Here is an 18,585-nt window from a genome sequence, read left to right as displayed (position 1 = left end):
AGAATGAAATTTACAGTGATATGTAGCCTCTAAATTCATAGTCTAGCTTTTCAACAATTTCCGGTGATAAAATTGTTTGCCACACTGTTAACATATAAATATATACATGTATCAATGTTTGTCTATCGATACTATTATTACATATGCACTCTTGGTCTGTCACACTTCAGATGGCATGCACCGTCTGATGACAAGAGTAATTCTTCAATGTGCACATCAGCCACCTACTCAACTACACGGAGCATCATCCCAGAGCTGATCCTGTCCACACCCGAGCCTTTTTGCTAATTTATTCCTGGGATGTGGGCATCGCCAGCAAGGCCAGCATTTATTGCCCATCCCTAATTGCCCTTGAGAAGGTGGTGATGAGCCGCCTTCTTGAACCGCTGCAATCCGTGTGGTGAAGGTGCTCCCACAGAGCTGTTAGAGAGGGAATTCCAGGATTTTGACCCAGCGATGATGAAGGAACGGCCGATATATTTCCAAGTCAGGGTGGTGTGTGACTTCTTATGCAACTTGTCCTTCTAAGTGGTAGAGGTCGTGGGTTTGGGAGGTGCTGCCGAAGAAGCCTTGGCGAGTTGCTGCAGTGCATCTTGTAGATGGTAGTCACTGCAGCCACGGTGCGCCGGTGGTGGAGGGAGTGAATGTTGAAGGTGAATGTTTATGCTTCACATATGATCCTTATTGTTCCCTCGCTACCCCGAGTACTGAGACCGAATGCTGTGCCCAAAATACCGGTCATGCTGACATCAGCTTACGCAGCCCAGACCAAGGATTGAATGAAACTTTCCTACTCTGCATTTCTCAGCTATTCATTGTCTGAGTGACTGGGGGAGTTTCCCCCACCCCACACACACACCATGTTTAACTCTCTTTGCTAACATCAGCTAAGATATTTCAAATGTAGTTGCGAAGAAAGCTTTCTGTTCCAACAATGTGCCTCAGTCCCGAACCGTGCAGAGTCGTGGAGGTTTTCATTTCCCACACCAACTTGCGTTAACCTTTCTGAGTGAGACTAGTTGTTGAGGACCGCAGTTTACAAACTATTGTTTGTGTGTAGAACCTTCTGAAATAACAACACATTCCCAGGGACCCTCATCCTAATTTCCAAAGGAAAACAGTGCTATAATGTTCATTGGTGCTTGCTAAGCCAACCAATGGAGCCTGCAGTGTGCAGCAAGGTGCTGAGGTGGTTTGCTATTGTGATCCTCTGCTGCACTCAAACATTCCACTCAACATGACAGCAAGGACAGGTGCCAACAAAGTAACCTTCAAAACAATCAGCACTGCCAGCTAACAGAAGCACGAATCTGGAGCTGACAACTGACGCACAAATATACCAATGATGAGTTCACAGATTTTATATTCATGCCACTTTGCAAAATGCCCTTTAATTCTTGTATTTCATAGGAAAAGTAGGTTTGAAAAATAGCACATGAGACCTCATTACCAATTATTTCAATTTAATTTGGAGTTCGCTTTGTGACATGTGCCTTCCATCAAGAGAATCATATTTTAATGACGAGTTCCAGGATCACATATATGGACAAAGCAACAGTTTCCACTGATCATAATCCTGATGGCCAAAACAAGGCTGACTCATAAAACTAGTTGAGCATCTCTGTTCGTCCTAATTTTAACCAAAGCAAGGCTTATACTGCTGCTTTTCCAAACCTGTATCCCCAAACCAAGCTGCTATTTCTGCTTTTCATCAACTAACTCTATACCAGGGCGACAGTTTTCATGGCTGGGTTACCCAAGGCCAGTGCAAAGTGATTGTTGTCCTCAACTCAGTCTCCGAAACAAGGCGGCTTTTGTAAACAATCAACTAACTTGTGAAAAGTGCCGAAATAAATGAAACTACTACACGCCATATTTCCAGAGTACAATGGGCCTAAAAATGTTTCCTAAGCTTTAATCTATTGCACACCAGACTCAAGCCTTCTCTGTAAGGAGAGTGACTGCAACTTCAATCAGTCTTAGCTTCAACTATTGCTATCCCAAATCCTAAAGGTACACCAAGGCCAATGATTGCTGCAATTTCAAGACTACAAATTCCGCTGAGAATGTTTTCACCAATTTTCCCAGAAAATGTTCTCCCATCCCTGCTCCTCCCCACACTTCCCCACCCTCTTTTCCTGCAATGATTAATTGTAGTCCTCTCTGCTACTCCTAGTCCTAACCTTAGAAAAAGATGAATTTTCTTCTCAATCCCAATCCTATTCTGTGATTCCCAAAACACAAGGCTACAGTTCCTGCAGCTTTGTCAGTACTCACTATAACTTTAAATGGACATTATGATATTTAGTGAGAGATTGACAATGAAGCAGAATTGGTCAAAGAGATCTTTAATTAGAAGTTAGCATAGATTTGTAAGTGTTTTTACAAATGTGTCAGAAATTTGTCAGCTATTTCCACAATCTGCCAGTGGCCAAGACTGTTTACCTCGCAATTCTGAAAGGTCAGTCGTCGTGGCACCAGCGGACTGGGTACTTGTGCACATAAATTGTCACCTCATATACATGTCATAATCTCCCCTTTTATTTGTGTGCAGTTCACTGTATTTGCTCTGTTTCAGCTCACTTTCCAATGTTCGTACAATTGCAGCAAACAGTTTTACCGTCAATCACACTTCTGAGGAAGAACAAGGACAGGAAAAATGAAAGAAAGACTTGCATTTATATAGCGCCTTTCACGACCATCGGACGTCCCAAAGTGTTTAATAGCCAATGAATTACTTTTGAAGTGTAGTCACTGTTGTAATGTGGGAGGATGAAGAACCCGATCATTTAGATTCATAGAATGATGCAGCACAGACAGAGGCCATTCGGCCCATCATGCCTGTGCCGGCTCTGTGAATGAGTGTGTGTTTGAGTACAGATCTGAATAATGGGATCAGAAATGATTGGGTTTTATGAGCAGGGGTGTAACTGTCTCTGTTAGCATCTATAAGCAATATTCCTAACAATGTGAGAAAATGAACATACTTTGTTATAAGAAATTACTTAAGTTGTCAATCGTTCTATTTGTTTTTTGACCTTGAATTAACCTGGCCTATCCCCAGGGAGAGAATCCAAGCTACACAAACTTCCAACAATAATAATAAAAAGAAAGACTTGTATTTATATAGCGCCTTTTATGACCAAGACATCTCAAGGCAAATACATCCAATGAAGTACTTTTGGAGTGCAATCATTGTTGTAATGCAGGAAACATGGCAGCCAATTTGAACACAGCAAGCTCCCACAAACAGCAATATGACCAGATAATCTGTTTTAGTGATGTTGATCGAGGGAGAAATGTTGCCAGGACACCAGGGATAACTTGTCTGCTCTTCTTCAAAATAGTGCCATGGGATCTTTGACATCCAACTGAGAGAGCAGATGGGGCCTCGGTTTAACGTCTCATCTGAAAGACAGCACCTCCGACAGTGCAGCACTCCCCCAGTACTGCAGTGGAGTGTCAGCCTAGTGTCAGTTCAAGTTTCTGGAGTGGAGCTTGACCCCTGTGCTTGCTGATTGGCTCCCGGATAAGCAATGCCTCGATTTCAAAATTCTCATCCTTGTTTACAAATCCCTCCATGGCCACACCCCTCCCTATCTCTGTAATCACCTCCAGCCCCACAACCTCCCGAGATGTCTGCGCTCCTCTACTGCCCACCTGAGCATCCCTGATTATAATCATTCCACTATCGGTGGCTGTGCCTTCTGTTGCCTGGAACCCAAGCTCTGGAACTCCCTGCCTAAACCTCTCCACCTCTCTACATCTCTTTCCTCCTTCAAGATGCTCCTGAAAACATACCTCTTTGACCAAGCTTTTTGGTCACCTGCCCTAATTTCTCCTTATGTGGCTTGGTGTCAAATTTTTTGTCTCATAACACTCCTGTGAAGCTCCTTGCGATTTTTTACTATGTTAAAGGTGCATCAAGTTGTTGTTGTTGAACCCACAACCTTCTGACTGAGAGGTGACAGTGCTGCCCACTGAGCCACAGCTGACACTCATTGACACCAGATCTATTTTGATCACTCGATCACAGGGGGTAAGCAAGCCTCAAAGGGACAGGTTAGCTGTACCTCTGCGGGTTGGGCAGGCCATGAAGACAGTTGATGTGATTGCATCATAAAGGAAGACTGGCATTTATATAGCGCCTTTCACAACCTCAGGACGTCCCAAAGTGATTTACAGCCAATTAAGTATTTTTTGAAGTGTAGTCACTGTTATAATGTAGAAAAATAGGAGCTATGAAAATTTTTTTTTACTATTATTCTCGAATGGTCCATTGTTGCCCTGTTGGACTCTGTGGGTCTTTCGGAACCTGAACTCCTTCACATTGAGGTCTGCAGTTCTGGCCACCAGTGGGGTTTAACTTTGCTGGTATGCAGATGAATTCAATGTGACATTGAACTGTTTCCACACCAGGACTCCTCCTCACCAGGTTTGTGAATGTTCACCAGACACGGCGATCAGGTTTAGAAATTATTCCATTGAAATATATCCAAAAGAATTTGATGCAATCGATCGACTTAAAGCTACAATCCTGAATAATAAAGGTTAAAGACCCCTGCTAGAAATGCACAGGAGCAGGAGGGAGAGGAATGCGAGTGTCGCTGCCACATGTGCTGTCTGAGCGTTAGCTATCAATTCTCCAGCCGTGTAAAACGATCCGATGTGTGTGAGATCCTGAGTGTCCTGCTCTTGGAAAAAACACCCCCTGTTCGCACCCGCTGCTCTTCAAAGTTACACTTCGTTTATCTACAGATCTTCGAAGTTCGACTTTTCGTTTTTTTTCCCGGGTAGTTTGAGATCAAGTTGGGAAAACTATAAACCGGTTGATCAGGACCTGAGCCAATTACCCTTCAAACTGGCCAGGCCAGGCACAGTGGACGGCACTAATAGAACCAGGAATGGGGTGACCCTGTCACCTGGCCCCTAACTTACAGCTGGTCATTGGGGAATTGGGGAGACAGGGGCTCTTGCTGTTAATTTTACCTGTGAGTCCTGCTCTGGGGAAGGGGGGGGTCTCTCTTTCTCTCTCTGGGGGTCTCTCTATGAGTTGGGGAGGGGGCTTCCTCTGAATAATAGCTTTCTCTTTGGGTGGGGTCTCTCTCTGGAGGGGAAGGGGATCTCTGGGTCTCTCTCTGCGGGCTCTCTCTGGGTGGGGTCTCTCTCTGGAGGGGAAGGGGATCTCTGCGGGCTCTCTCTGGGTGAGGGCTCTCTCTCTCTCTGGAGTCTCTCTCTGGGGGAGGGCGGGGGGGCGCTCTCTGTGACCGGGTTTCAGGGGTCGCGGTGCTGTCCTACCTTGGAGACTTGGAGCGGCTTGTGCTGGTGGGACCCTCCCTGAAGCCTGAAGCCCCAGGGAGCCCCGCCGCCGAGGGTGACGAGCGCCTCTTCCCCGGTGCCCATGGCTTCTCCTGGCGTCCTTCAGCAAACGGTGAGACCCTGGGACCTCTCCAGCGCCCCGACCCTCGCCATCATTCACATCGCGGTGCGGGCAGGGCTGGCTGCAGGCTCCGGGAGGTAAGTGTGAGCCACTCGGCTCCAGTCCCTGCCTGGTTAACACTGCCGGAGTCGCATCTGGGGCTCGATGCAGACTTGGTGAAGGGCCAGATTTCAGCACATGTTGTGTCAATCTCACAACCCCGCTGTGGAAAGATTCAAAAGGAAACTGGGAATGAATGATGAACAGAACGCTCTCAAACTCTTCTCAAGAGCCGTGTTTGTTTTATGTGCAATGTCACAGGAACAATAACCTCATTTCCAAAGGCACATGCCTGGGGTGTGAGATCAATGGGGAGAGCTGCTCAGCGCTGGATTCTGTCTCTGAGCAACTTCACGGCGAGAAGATAGTTCAGGGTATTCGATTATTGCAAGAATTGATTCCTGAAGGAACAATATGGATTGCTGATTGATTCAGATATCGTTTTTATTTTGATTTATTGCAAGATTTAGCTTTGGTTGTGAAAAATAATATTTATTCATTGCAGACACGTCATGCACTGACTGTGCCAACAGCCACAACAACCCCAGCAACTCAGAAATGCAAAGCACTGCCTGCACGCTGCTACTGCACAACGTGTCTGTCATTCCATTATACGAAAAAGAAAGACTTACATTTCTATAGCGCCTGTCAGTGTCAGCCGTGGCTCAGTGGGTAGCACCTTCGCCTCTGAGTCAAAAGATTGTGGGTTCAAGTCCCACACCAGGGACATGAGCACACAAATCTAAGCTGACACTCCCAGTGCAGTGCTGAGGGAGCACACACTGTCGGAGGTGCCGTCTTTCAGATGAAACGTTAAACCGAGGCCCCGTCTGCTCTGTCAGGTGGATGTAAAAGATCCCATGGCACTATTTTGAAGAAGAGCAGGGGAGTTATTCTTGGTGTCCTGGGACCAATATTTATCACTCAATCAACATCACTGAAACAGATTATCTGGTCATTATCACATTGCTGTTTCTGGGACATTTCTGTGTGTGGTAGCTTGCTGTGCGCAAGTTGGCTGCCGCCTTTCCCACATTACAACAGTGACTACACTCCAAAAGGCTTTGAGACGTCTGGTGGCCTTGAAAGGTGCTATATAAATGCAAGTCTTTCTTTTCTTTCACGACCTTGGGACGTCACAAAGCTGTTGTAATGTAGGAAATGCAGCAGAAAATTTGTGCATAGCAAGTTCCCACAAACACCAATATGATGATGACCACATAATCTGTTTTTGACGTGTTGGTTGAGGGATACATATAGACTGACCAGGACACCGGGGATAACTCCTCTGCTCTTCTTCGAAATAGTGCCATGGGATCTTTTACATCCTCCTGAGAGATCAGACACGGCCTCGGTTTTACATCTCATCTGAAAGACGGCACCTCCGACAGTGCAGCACTCCCTCAGCATTGTGCTGGAGATTTTTGTGCTCAAACCTCTGGAGTGGGACTCATGATCTTCCGACTCAGTGGCGAGAGTGCTACCAACTGAGTCACAGCCGACACCTCCATAACATCAGCAAGATTAGGAGTGGGGATATTGTCAGTTCCTTAAAGCTCTACGACCATGTGAAGGGCACTATTTAAATGCAGATTGTCTTACGTTGTAAATATTGAGCTCTGTGTCACACATCGTGATTTGGAAATGTATCACCATTTCTTAATCGTTGCTGGGTCAGTATCCTGGAATTCCTCACCTAACGCAATCATGAAAGCACCTTCACCACACGGACTGCAGCGGTTCAAGAAGGCTGCCCACCACCACCTTCTCAAGGCAACTAGGAGTGGGCAATAAATGCCGGCCTTGCCAGCGATGCCCACATCCCTTGAAAATATTAAAATATGTGACAGAATGGTTGCAGCTGATGTAAATATTCATAGAACCCATTTTTGGTGTTTTCACATCCAGACCCCCCCGCCCCCCCCACCCATGCTCACCTGCATCCCAGCCAAATTCCACTGGCTCCCCATCCTACAACACATGGACTTCAAAATCTTCACCTGCTCTATAATTCCGTTCATGCTCTTGTTTCCCCCAGATCCCAACTTGTTCACCTTACATCAAAACTTGCCCTCATCACTGTGTGTCCATCCCTTCCTCTGCTATCAATCTCAAACATTCTTGACAGAGCTTTGCAGAATCACTGCCCACTTTCTGGAATTGTTTCTGCCACACTTCATCCCTCCTCACCTTCAAAACCCTCCACAAAACATACCTTCCGCACCTCACCTTTGGTCAACTCCCCAAGCTCCTCCCAATTCATCAGGGTCTGAATTTTTCACCCCTTCCTGTGAAGTGCCTTGATTTTAAAGGCTCTATAATAGAGTAAGTTTGTTTCTTCATATCTTCACACTCTTCTCTTGGAGAGATGAATGTGCAATGGAAGGATTCACAGGCTGATGAACAACCTGACACGCCACAATGTGAATACTTCTTCCATGGCCTTAACCATGATAGGGTTAGTCCTCTTGGGTGGGAGGGTTTTCTGGGCTCAGACAGACCAGGGGGTTGGCCAACCATACCCACCGGACCCAAGGATTCCACTGGGCAGCAGCCCAAAATTCCAAGCTGAAGCTCCAGTCTTCAGGATTGTCTGCCACAGGGTTTGAACCCTGCACCTCCTGACTCAGAGGCAGGGATACTCCCACTGAGCCAAAGGCTCCAGTGCAAACTGTTTGATCTTCTACCTGTTGCAGGAATGCCTTCACCTGTCGGCAAGTTGGTTTAGTCACCTCTTGTTTGTGTGGTGAGTGTGGCGCCACCTGCTGGCTCTCTTGTTGCAGAGCAATTCCATTGGGGCCATGTCTGAAATGGGGAACTGTTGAAACATATTTCAAGCTCCACATTCTCCTCCTCTTTTCTGATTTAGGTCCAGAATTTTAAGTCTATTATTTCAAAGCTAACATTTTCAGGTCTAAATCACCAAGTATGTTTCATTGTAAAATAAATTCAATCAGAAAAGAAGTACTTGCTGTCAAATTGTGAATTAAAATTGATATTCCTGCTAAGGTATAAAGAGACTGTTTTAATTTTGCTCAAGGTCTAGCACCTAGCTTACACTGTCTGTCTTGAATTGCAATGATTCTGCCCAGAAGCAAGCTCCGCACCTGTATTTTTTTATCTGATAATACTCCTGCGAAGCGCCTTGGGACGTGTTACTACATTAAAGGCGTTATATAAATACAATTTATTGTTGTGTTTAAATAGATCATCGCACAGGAACTTTTAAATGTATAGCCTGGGTGGGAATGCAGCATGCACTAAACATTTAAGTCAACACCAGGGACTCTTGAACACTTTTCAAACTAGCTTTGATAACACACTGGGCATGTTCCAACCCCAATGGTGTGAGAGTGCATTGTCCAGGCTGCTCCTCTCTGGAGACAGGCCAGGACTGAACCCTAATGTTGTCGAGTGCACAAAGCCCTGTATCATGTCACTCAAATGTCAGTCAACTATTTCCCAAATTAATCTTCCACTGTCCCCGCAAAATGTGACTGATTAGCCAGTACCAGTGCCGCCAGTCACTGAGCACTATCAGTGAGACAAGCTGTGTAATCACCCTGTAGGCTCCGTCCTCTATTTCTGTCTCGAATGATGTCCAAAATTTCCTGAAACATGTTGTACATATAAACTAATCGCAGGCAAAGTAGCACACACAAGCTATCGATGTTATCTATTTATTTGTCTAGAAATAAATTTTTTGTCTCACTCTAGAAACTTCAGCACATATTCCAGGCTGACCCTCATGTGCTGTACTGAGGGAGTGCTGCCCTATTGGAGGGGCAATACTGAGGGAGCGCTGCACTGTCGGAGGGGCAGTACTGAGGGAGTGCCGCACTGTTGGGGAGGCAGTACTGAGAGAGCGCCGCATTGTCGGAGGGGCAGTACTGAGAGAGTGCCGCACTGTCTGAGGGGCAATACTGAGAGAGCATCACACTGTCAGAGGGGCAGTACTGAGGGAGTGCTGCATTGTTGGAGGGGCAGTACTGAGGGAGTGCTGCACTGTCGGAGGGGCAGTACTGAGGGAGTGCCGCACTGTCGGAGGGGCAGTACTGAGGGAGTGCCGCACTGTCAGAGAGGCAGTACTGAGGGAGCGCTGCACTGTCGGAGGGGCAGTACTGAGGAAGTGCTGCACTGTTGGAGGGGCAGTACTGAGGGAGCGCTGCACTGTCGGAGGTGCCAACTTCTGATGAGACCTTAAACCAACAACGGTGATAACATTTCAAAACTATTTGGCTGTAAAGCACTATGAGATGTCCTGAGGTTGCGAAAAGCGCTATAGAAATCAAGTCTTTCAGTAAAGGAGAGCGAAAAGGCTCTTGGTGACAATGTGTTTGGTAAAGGGGGAGGAGAGCGGGTGCCCAGGTTTAGTAACCCCTTCATATCGGATAAACTGGAATCTGTAATGACCTGTTGCAAAACTGGATGACAGATGCAGCACCCGCTCATTACTGCACTGAATTGGCAGGCTAATTCATGTGCTCAAGGCCTTGAGTCGGACTTGAACTCACAGTCTTCCGACTCAGAGTACCATCAGCTTGAAGCCAGGGATCATTTCAATCACAAGAGCTGAGCTCTCCAATAATAGTTATTTTCACTCAACAGGACTATATTGGACAAGGGTTATGACCCAATTAGCCTCTGCTCATAGTGGTCTTACGCAAGTGAATCTACAAGAGGTAGAAGATCAGTAAGATAATGGCACTAAAGGCAGATAAATCCCCTGGACCTGATGACTTGCATCCAAGGGTTTTAACAGAAGGCAGGTATTGTGGATGCATTGGTTGTAATTTTCCAAAATTCTCTGGATTCTGGGGAGGTCCCAGCAGATTGGAAAACTGCAAATGTAACGCCCCTATTTAAAAAAAGAGGCAGACAAAACGCAGGAAACTATAGACCAGTTAGCCTAACAGCTGTGGTTGGAAAAATGTTGGAGTCCATTATTAAAGAAGCAGCAGCATAACATTTGTAAAAGCAAAATTCGGTCAGGCAGAGTCAGCATGGATTTATGAAGGGGAAGTCATGTTTGACAAATTTGCTGGAATTCTTTGAGGATGTAATGAACAGGGTGGATAAAGGGGAACCAGTGGATGTGGTGTATTTGGATTTCCAGAAGGCATTCGATAAGTGCCACATAAAAGATTACTGCACAAGATAAAAGTTTACAGGGCTGGGGGTAATATATTAGCATGGATAGAGGATTGGCTAACTAACAGAAAACAGAGAGTCGGGATAAATGGTTCATTCTCAGGTTGGCAATCAGTAACTAGTGGGGTGCCGCAGGGATCAGTGCTGGGACCCCAACTATTTACAATCTTTGTTAACAACATGGAAGAAGGGACTGAGTGTAACGTATCCAAGTTTGCTGACGATACAATGATGGGAAGAAAAGCAATGTGTGAGGAGGGCACAAAAATCTGCAAAAGGACATAGACAGGCTAAGTGAGTGGGCAAAAATTTGGCAGATGGAGTATAATGTTGGGAAGTGTGAGGTCATGCACTTTGGCAGAAAAAAATCAAAGAGCAAATTATTATTTAAATAGAGAAAGATTGCAAAGTGCTGCAGTACAGCGGGACCTGGGGGTACTTGTGCATGAAACACAAAAGGTGAGTATGCAGATACAGCAAGTGATCAGGAAGGCCAATGGTAGCTTGGCCTTTATTGCAAAGTGGATGGAGTATAAAATCAGGGAAGTCTTGCTACAGTTATACAGGGTATTGGTGAGGCCACACCTGGAATACTGCGTGCAGTTTTGGTTTCCGTATTTACAACAGGATATACTTGCTTTGGAGGCAGTTCAGAGAAGGTTCACGAGATTGATTCCGGAGATGAGGGGGTTGACTTATGAGGAAAGGTTGAGTAGGTTGGGCCTCTACTCATTGGAATTCAGAAGAATGAGAGGTGATCTTATCAAAACGTATAAGATTATGAGGAGGTTTGACATGGTAGATGCAGAGAGAATGTTTCCACTGATGGGGAGATTAGAACTAGAGGGCATGATCTTAGAATAAGGGCCTGCCCATTTAAAACTATGATGAGGAGACATTTCTTCTCTCAGAGGGTTGTAAATCTGTGGAATTCGCTGCCTCAGAGAGCTGTGGAAGCTGGGACATGAATAAATTTAAGACAGAAATAGACAGTTTCTTAAATGATAAGGAATAAGGGGTTACGGGGAGTGGGCGGAGAAGTGGAGCTGAGTCCATGATCGGATCAACCATGATCTTATTGAATAGCAGAGCAGACTCGAGGGGCCGTATGGCCTGCTCCTGCTCCTATTTCTTATGTTCGAATCATGTTGCATGGCAGAACAGGCTCGAATGGCCAACTCCGGCTCCTAATCCTTATTTCGAGTCACACTAATTTTGCTTTAACTTTGAAGGTAAAATGTGCACTTTTTCTGCCGAATTTCTCAAGGGGAGTGGGCCGAATGGGACGAATGGGCCGACTGGCCTCCTTGTGTGCTGATGGTATTGTGAGGGGTGAGTGGACATGGTGTGAGATCCCTCTCTGGGACTGAGTGCGATGTGAGGCAGTGAGTGGGAGCCACAGACACAAGGAACATGCCCAGGCAATGTCGTCACTGCGGCTCCCCTCGCTGCAAAGCGTCGGTGTTGGTCCCGCCCCTCTGCGCTGCTCGGATTGGACCAAAGCAGCTGATTGACAGCCCACTCTGAAATCCGATTGGTGAATCGTCCCATCAATCAGCAGGGACGCCCGCCGGCCCGAAATGGGCAGTGAGAGGGCGAGGGGCCGACCCCTGGATGACCCAGGCCCGCCTCGACCTTTCACCTTTCACCTCCGCAGCCACAAAGCGAAGCGGCGGCGGGGGAAGCTCGGCGCGCGCACTGCGGCTGCGCGACATCCGGGGGACGACGGGGTTTGTTGTGCGCGATGACGTTGATGGCGGGCGTCCTCACGTAGGTCATCACGTCGGGCCGTGCGTGAGGCCGAAGGAAGAGGCTCGCTGGAGGCGGACGTGGCAGCGGCGGAGAGAGAGAGAGAGAGAGAGGAGACGGGGAGGTGAGGGCGGGCGGCCCAGGGGGGAGGGACAGGGAGAGGCCCGGGCCCGGGCCCTGCTCCCCGCTCTAGGCCCCGCTCCCCGCTCTAGGCCCCAGGCCCGCTCCCCGGCCCGGGGCTTTGTTTTCCGCGCTGAGGTAAATCGGGCCGCTCCCCGGGACACACTCTCCCCCGCACCCCGCTCTCCCCGGGCTGCGGGCTGCGGGCTGTGACCCAGGCCCCGCTCTCGGCGCCTGCAGCGAAAGGAAGACTTGCATTTCTATAGCGCCTTTCCCGACCACCTGATGTCCCACTGAGGCAGCTCTGGAGGGTGGTCCCTGCTGTACTGTGGGGAAACACGGCAGCCAATGTGCGCACAGCAAGCTCCCACACTCAGCAGTGTGACCGTGACCAACCTGTTGCATTGTTGATTGAGGGATAAATATTGGACCAGGAACCGGGGAGAACTCCCCGCCTCCCGGCTCTTTAAAATACCGCCACGGGCACTGTCGCTTTAAATTCACTGCGCGGTCACTTCCCGCGGCAGCAGCTGGTGAGCGGCCTGCGCGGGACCCCCCGATTGCGGCAACATTGGCCGTGGGATCTTTTACGTCCACCCGAGAGGGCAGACGGGGCCTCGGTTTAACGTCTCATCTGAAAGACGGCACCTCCGACAGTGCGGCACTCCCTCAGCACTGCACCGGGAGTGTCAGCCTCGATTTATGGTGGTCAAGTCTCTGGAGTGGGGTTCACAACCCTCTGACCCGGAGGCGAGGGTTTTACCCACTGAGCCACAGCTGACATATATATTGAAATGCAACTTATCGGTTTAACGTGCGTTTTTTTTTTGTTGCACAGCGCACATGTTTGTAAAAAGAAAGCAAATAATGTTTTGTTTCTGATTAGTTCACTATAAAATTACACATTTTTTCTTTCAAATTAGTAAAATGGTCAGCTGTTGGAAAACCATGGTGAGAGTTCGGTGTTGTAATTTGCTCAGTTTGCCGTGCTGAGAGTTTTAAGATTGCCGGCTGGTGAATTCTGTTGTGAAGCTGGTTCATCCTGTTGTGTGGTGCGCCCAAGTGTTGCCAGTTCCAGAGTCTCGAAATAACCCAGGCCTGGTGATGCGCTCGACCTTCCTGATTTTACACTAAAATGTCAGCAATCCGAGAACGCTGATGGCACAGCCCCTGTAAATCCACGGCTGTTTGGTCCTTTCCCGTGAGCACTCGTCCTGTAAATTGCGAGTGTTTTCAGAATATTTATATTCCAGCAGGAATTCTGTCATTTTAAGTGACGGGTTTGGGAACAAATAGATAACCGACCTAAAAGTTGCTGTAGCATTTCCGCACTAGAAATAATTTTCATTTGCACACTGACGATGCACAGCTTTTTGTCTCTGCCTCCAGCCTGGATTTAAACTGATTTCTTGTCTGATCTGAAATTGTGGATGAGCCAGAACTTTCTAGCTCGGAATTGGCAAAAGCAAAGCAGTCCTCTTGGTTCCCACTTCGCACCTTGGTCCCTAGTTTTATCCCTGCTTCCGACTGCTCACTTAAGCTGAACTGCCAGTGCACAGTCTTCATAGAATCATAAAGCACAGAAAGAGGCCATTTGGACCATTGTGCCTGGGGTGGCCCTTTCGAAGAGCGATCCAATTAGTCCCACTCCCCTTCTCCTTCCCCATAGCCCTGCAAATTTTTCCTTTTCAAGTATTTATTCAATTCCCTTTTGAAAGTTACTATTGAATCTGCTCCCAACGCCCTTTAAGGCAGCGCGTTCCCGATCACAACAACTCACTGCGTAAAAAAATTCTCCATCTCTCCATGGTGCCTATTTGACCTTGAGCTGACCTTCAAACCCCACATTCACACCATCTTTTTCTCCTTGGGAAATGCTGTCTGAACTTTACCCCCTTTGCTGCCTTTGGCCTTGACTTATTTGCTCCCCCAAAATTTCTCCCACATTCTGTCACACTTGCCTATCACTGCTGACCTTTGACCTGCATTAGTTCTATGTCCTGCAGCATATTGATTTTAAAACGTCTGTCTTACTTTGGTCGCACTGCACCCCACCTCCGCAATCTCCTCCAGCCCTATGCCCCCACTTATCCTCTGCTCTCCCCTGTACCATTGGTGGCAGAGCCTCCAGTCACCATATCCTGCACTCTGGAATTCTCTTCCTAAACCCTGCTGTTTTGCCACTTGTCTCTTCACTTTCAAACGCCTCCTCCGAACGCACCGATTTCGCTATCTTTTCCGAACTCTCTTCCCAACTCCTATCCGGTGCGCCCCCTCTGAGTGAAGTGCAAGTTGTTCATAGTTTATGATTTTTTCTCTCTCAAAGTATACCTTTTTGGACTACCAAGATTGAACTCTGTATAGTCAAAGCCTCTGTTTTGTATGTGCAAACTCATAAGAGTCACAGAATGGTTACAGCACAGAAGAGGGTTATTCGGCAGGTTGAGCCTGTGCCGGCTATTCCATGCCTGAACTGCCCCTTTGAGCGGAGATTTCCATTTGGATTTTTCATATTTTGTACTATCTTCGCTAGCTAGTTGTAATTCATTTTAAATATCTCAAAGAATATAATTTTCAAAAAGAATTATATCTTCATTTAAATCATATGGCCCTTTAGAGCATTAGTCTTGAAATGAATCAGTACTTGTTGGCTTGCCGGATCATACGGAAGATGATTAAACAGTCCATGCTCTGCGCTTATCGTAGTGATCATCAGAAACATGTAATTGCAGTTACAGCTAATTGTTGTGTGCCCTCACTTTATCAACCGTGGAACATGAAAGGATGTGACACATGCTCCTGTTGGAATGACATTTGTACTCCCGAGTCCCACTGAGTTCAAAGTGCAAAGGATGAGGTGATTTAGTAGTTGCATGCCGGAGATGTGTTTATTAAAAGGATCAAGACTTAATTTTTGTGATCTTGCTGTGGCTCTGGCTCTCTGATTTGTATCGTGAGTCACAGTTTGTTGCGAAGCAGTCTCATTGCGTAATATCAATCGTACTGAAGTACTGTATACTCTTTCTGCTGTGTCCTCTGACTTGTTTCCACGAATGCTCTCGTCTTTTTGGTTTTGACTTTTCACCAAGCTGTCGGTACTTCCTCTTCCCGGCCTATTGCTGTCTACCAATTTGGCTCTGTCCCTTCGAACTGTCACTATTCTTTATGGTTGACGTGACATAAAATTACATCAGGGGCTTGGAGTATTAAATTATGAGGACAGGTTGCATGAACTTGTATTGTGATTGTATTCCCTGGTGTTTAGAAGATTGAGGGGTGATCTGATCGAGGTGTTTAAAATGTTGAAAGTGTTTGATAGGGTAGATACAGAGAAACTATTTCCTCAGGTGGGGGACAAGGGAACTTGATTTTAAAATTAGCGCTAGACCAGTTAGAAGACCAATCAGGAAGCGCTTTTTGACACAAAGGATGATAGAAATCTGGAACTCTGCGCTTCTGCTTTCTGAGTTTGAGATAAATTATTTCTTGGAACCCAAACCGATAGACTGCAAGAGAAATAAATGCGCCCAAATCAAACTTGCATTGACTGAATGGGGTAATTTCTCAGCACAGCAGTGAAAGTTGTAAATTTGGCTAATGATTTTGAGCAGACTGGACTAATATGTTCTATCTGAGAAGCTGTGTCACCAAAATGTGAGATCAGGCCACAGGGTCATTTGGAGATGAGATTAATCCGTTTGTAGTAATCTGCTCATCTTTTCATTGCACAGGTACAACTTTTGAGTACCTTTTTTTCACGTGAAGCTCCCTGTGTGGGGTAAGCTCACAGATGGGACATGTGCGTGAGTCTTGGTTTGGCATCCGTTTGCTTATTATTGGCCTCGGTGGCAATGGTATCAGCTTCACCTTTGTGCTCCAGAGTTCACAGCTCTCGATCAGCTGAAGACTGCCTTGCCGCCCTGATCACAACCTCTGTTGTTGCAACCGTAAAAAGGCTTGAGTGAGTTTTTCCAGTTCCGAATTAGAATTATGTTGGTGGTTTGCCTAAATTCTGGTGGCCAAGTGCACAAGTAGCAGAGATTAAGTTTGAGCTGGACACTGGAAATCTTTCTAACGTTGGATGGGAAGATTGATGCTCACAGTTTGTTTTATCGTTTAGCATCCAGGCCCAGCAAACTTAGGACAGAGTCCATTTTGGGTAAAGTTGTCCAACTCCTTGGTTTGGGATTTGTATCCATCAAAACTGTTCCGAAACTGCAGGAAAAAATATTCATGTACTTGGAGTTGGCTGCAAAGTCAGTTCCATGCTGGGGTTGTTCCTCGACAATATTCCCAAGATGTGGCCATGCAGTTCGTCTTCCAGAATGTTCTAATTGAAGCGGACCTCGGTATTTATGGCAAGACCACAGGAGCTTGTGCAGCTGTAGGTCAGGATTCATCAACAATGCAAGATAGAGTATCATGTGGGGAACTGTGAGGTTATTCACTTTGGTAGGAAGAATAGAAAAACAGAATATTTTTAAATGGTGAGAAACGTTTAAATATTAGTGTTCAGAGAGATTTGGGTGTCCCTTGTGCAAGAAACACAGAAAGCGAGTGTGCAGGTACAGGAAGCAATAAGGAAGGCAAATGGCATGTTGTCCTTTATTGCAAAGGGCTTGGAGTTTTAGAGCAAGGAAGTCTGGCTACAATTGTACAGGGCCCTGGTGAGACCACACCTGGAGTACTGTGTACCGTTTGGTCTCCTTATCTAAGGAAGGATATACTTGCCTTGGAGACGGTACAACGGAGGTTCAACAGATTGATTCCTGGGGTGAGAGGGCTGTTTTAGGATGAGAGATTGTGTAGAATGGGCCGATACTCTCTGGTGTTTAGAAGAGTGAGATGTGATCTCATTGAGACATACAAGATTCTGAGGGGGATTGACAGGGAAGATGCAGGGAGGATGTTTCCCCCGGGTTGGAGTGTCTCGAAACAGGGGGTACAGTCTCAGGATAAGGGGTCGGCCATTTAAGACAGAGATGAGGAGGAATTTCTTCACTCGGACGGTTGTGAATCTTTGGAATTCTCTGCCCCAGAGGGCTGAGGAGGCTCAGTCTCTGAATATATTCAAGGCTGAGATCGATAGATTTTTGGAGTCTTTGGGGATCAGTCGGGAAAGTGGAGTTGAGGTCGATGATCAGCCATGATCTTATTGAATGGCGGAGCAGGCTCGAGGGGCCATAGGGCCTACTCCTGCTCCTATTTCTTGTGTTCTTATGTTAAGTTTGTCCACATCGCTCCTACCTGGAGATCTCCCTGCCCCAAGCCCCTGTCTTGTACGACACATGCATTCAATCCATCTTCTGCTGAAGCAGTGTGGTTGGTTTTAGGAGCACGCCACAATGCTTCACTCTGTGTGGAGCTTCCTGAGAGTCAGCAAATGCAGTGTGACTGAAATAAAGACACTCAGAACATGTGATGAGCAAAATGGTGACTGAACGGAAAGCTGCAAGACTGCCGTGTATGTGTACATCGCTCGCATTGCCCTGTGACCCATCCTGCTGTATGGGGCATAGTCCTTCAGTGCTTGCGTCACAGCTCAATTTCTGAGTGTCTTGGCTCAGGTACACAAGTTGTGTCAAACTTAACTCCTCGGTTCTCCGCTCTGGCTCATGTCTGGACTTGCCGATATTTTCTGTCTCCTTCAGTCGGGTTTGGCCTGTGAAATGTGTTCTTTAAATGTTTTAAACCGTTTGTACTCGGAAAAGCTGGGTACATAGTTGCTTGTTTTCTGTTGAGCATTTAAATCCCTATTTTCAATTTTTTGTGACTTGAAAGTTTGAAAAACCGGTTTGAAACCAAATGTCCTATGGGTAACTGTGAAGTAGAATAACAAGGCGAGTCACAAGGATTTCCCAGAGGAGTAAGCTATTCTGCACTTTACCAATGAATTTATTCAGTTTAGTAATTGGTACAGTCCCCAAGGAGATAACTGTATACATTACTTCAGATTGCATGCAGTAAATCTCCAGTCCATTGTCTTTCTGATTAAAAAGGTGGCCTCAATGCTGGGTCAAAGCTGATATTGATGGAAATTCATAGATTGACCTGCAGAGTAGCTGCACAGTTGTAGAATAGGCCGG

General features: G+C 46.6%; 2 protein-coding genes across 3 annotated transcripts in view; one reads left to right on the top strand and one right to left on the bottom strand.

Annotated features, from left to right (window-relative positions):
* The window catches only part of synpo2lb (synaptopodin 2-like b), a 41,240-nt gene extending 35,638 nt beyond the window's left edge, over positions 1–5,602 (bottom strand). Inside the window, exon 1 of the mRNA XM_070865520.1 lies at positions 5,299–5,602. Coding sequence (XP_070721621.1) covers positions 5,299–5,403 — 105 coding nt within the window. The 5' untranslated portion in view covers positions 5,404–5,602. The remainder of the gene's footprint in view (positions 1–5,298) is intronic.
* A 6,778-nt stretch (positions 5,603–12,380) lies between these two features.
* The window catches only part of LOC139234816 (protein transport protein Sec24C-like), an 85,939-nt gene continuing 79,734 nt past the window's right edge, over positions 12,381–18,585 (top strand). For both annotated transcript variants that reach the window (XM_070865519.1, XM_070865517.1), the window contains exon 1: positions 12,381–12,503. The gene's annotated coding sequence lies outside the window, so the exon portion shown is untranslated. The remainder of the gene's footprint in view (positions 12,504–18,585) is intronic.

This window comes from Pristiophorus japonicus, chromosome 22, assembly GCF_044704955.1.
Source record: "Pristiophorus japonicus isolate sPriJap1 chromosome 22, sPriJap1.hap1, whole genome shotgun sequence".
Lineage (NCBI taxonomy): Eukaryota > Metazoa > Chordata > Chondrichthyes > Pristiophoridae > Pristiophorus > Pristiophorus japonicus.
The sequence above is the reverse complement of the archived record's forward strand: the minus strand, read 5'-3'. Positions and strand labels throughout refer to the sequence as shown.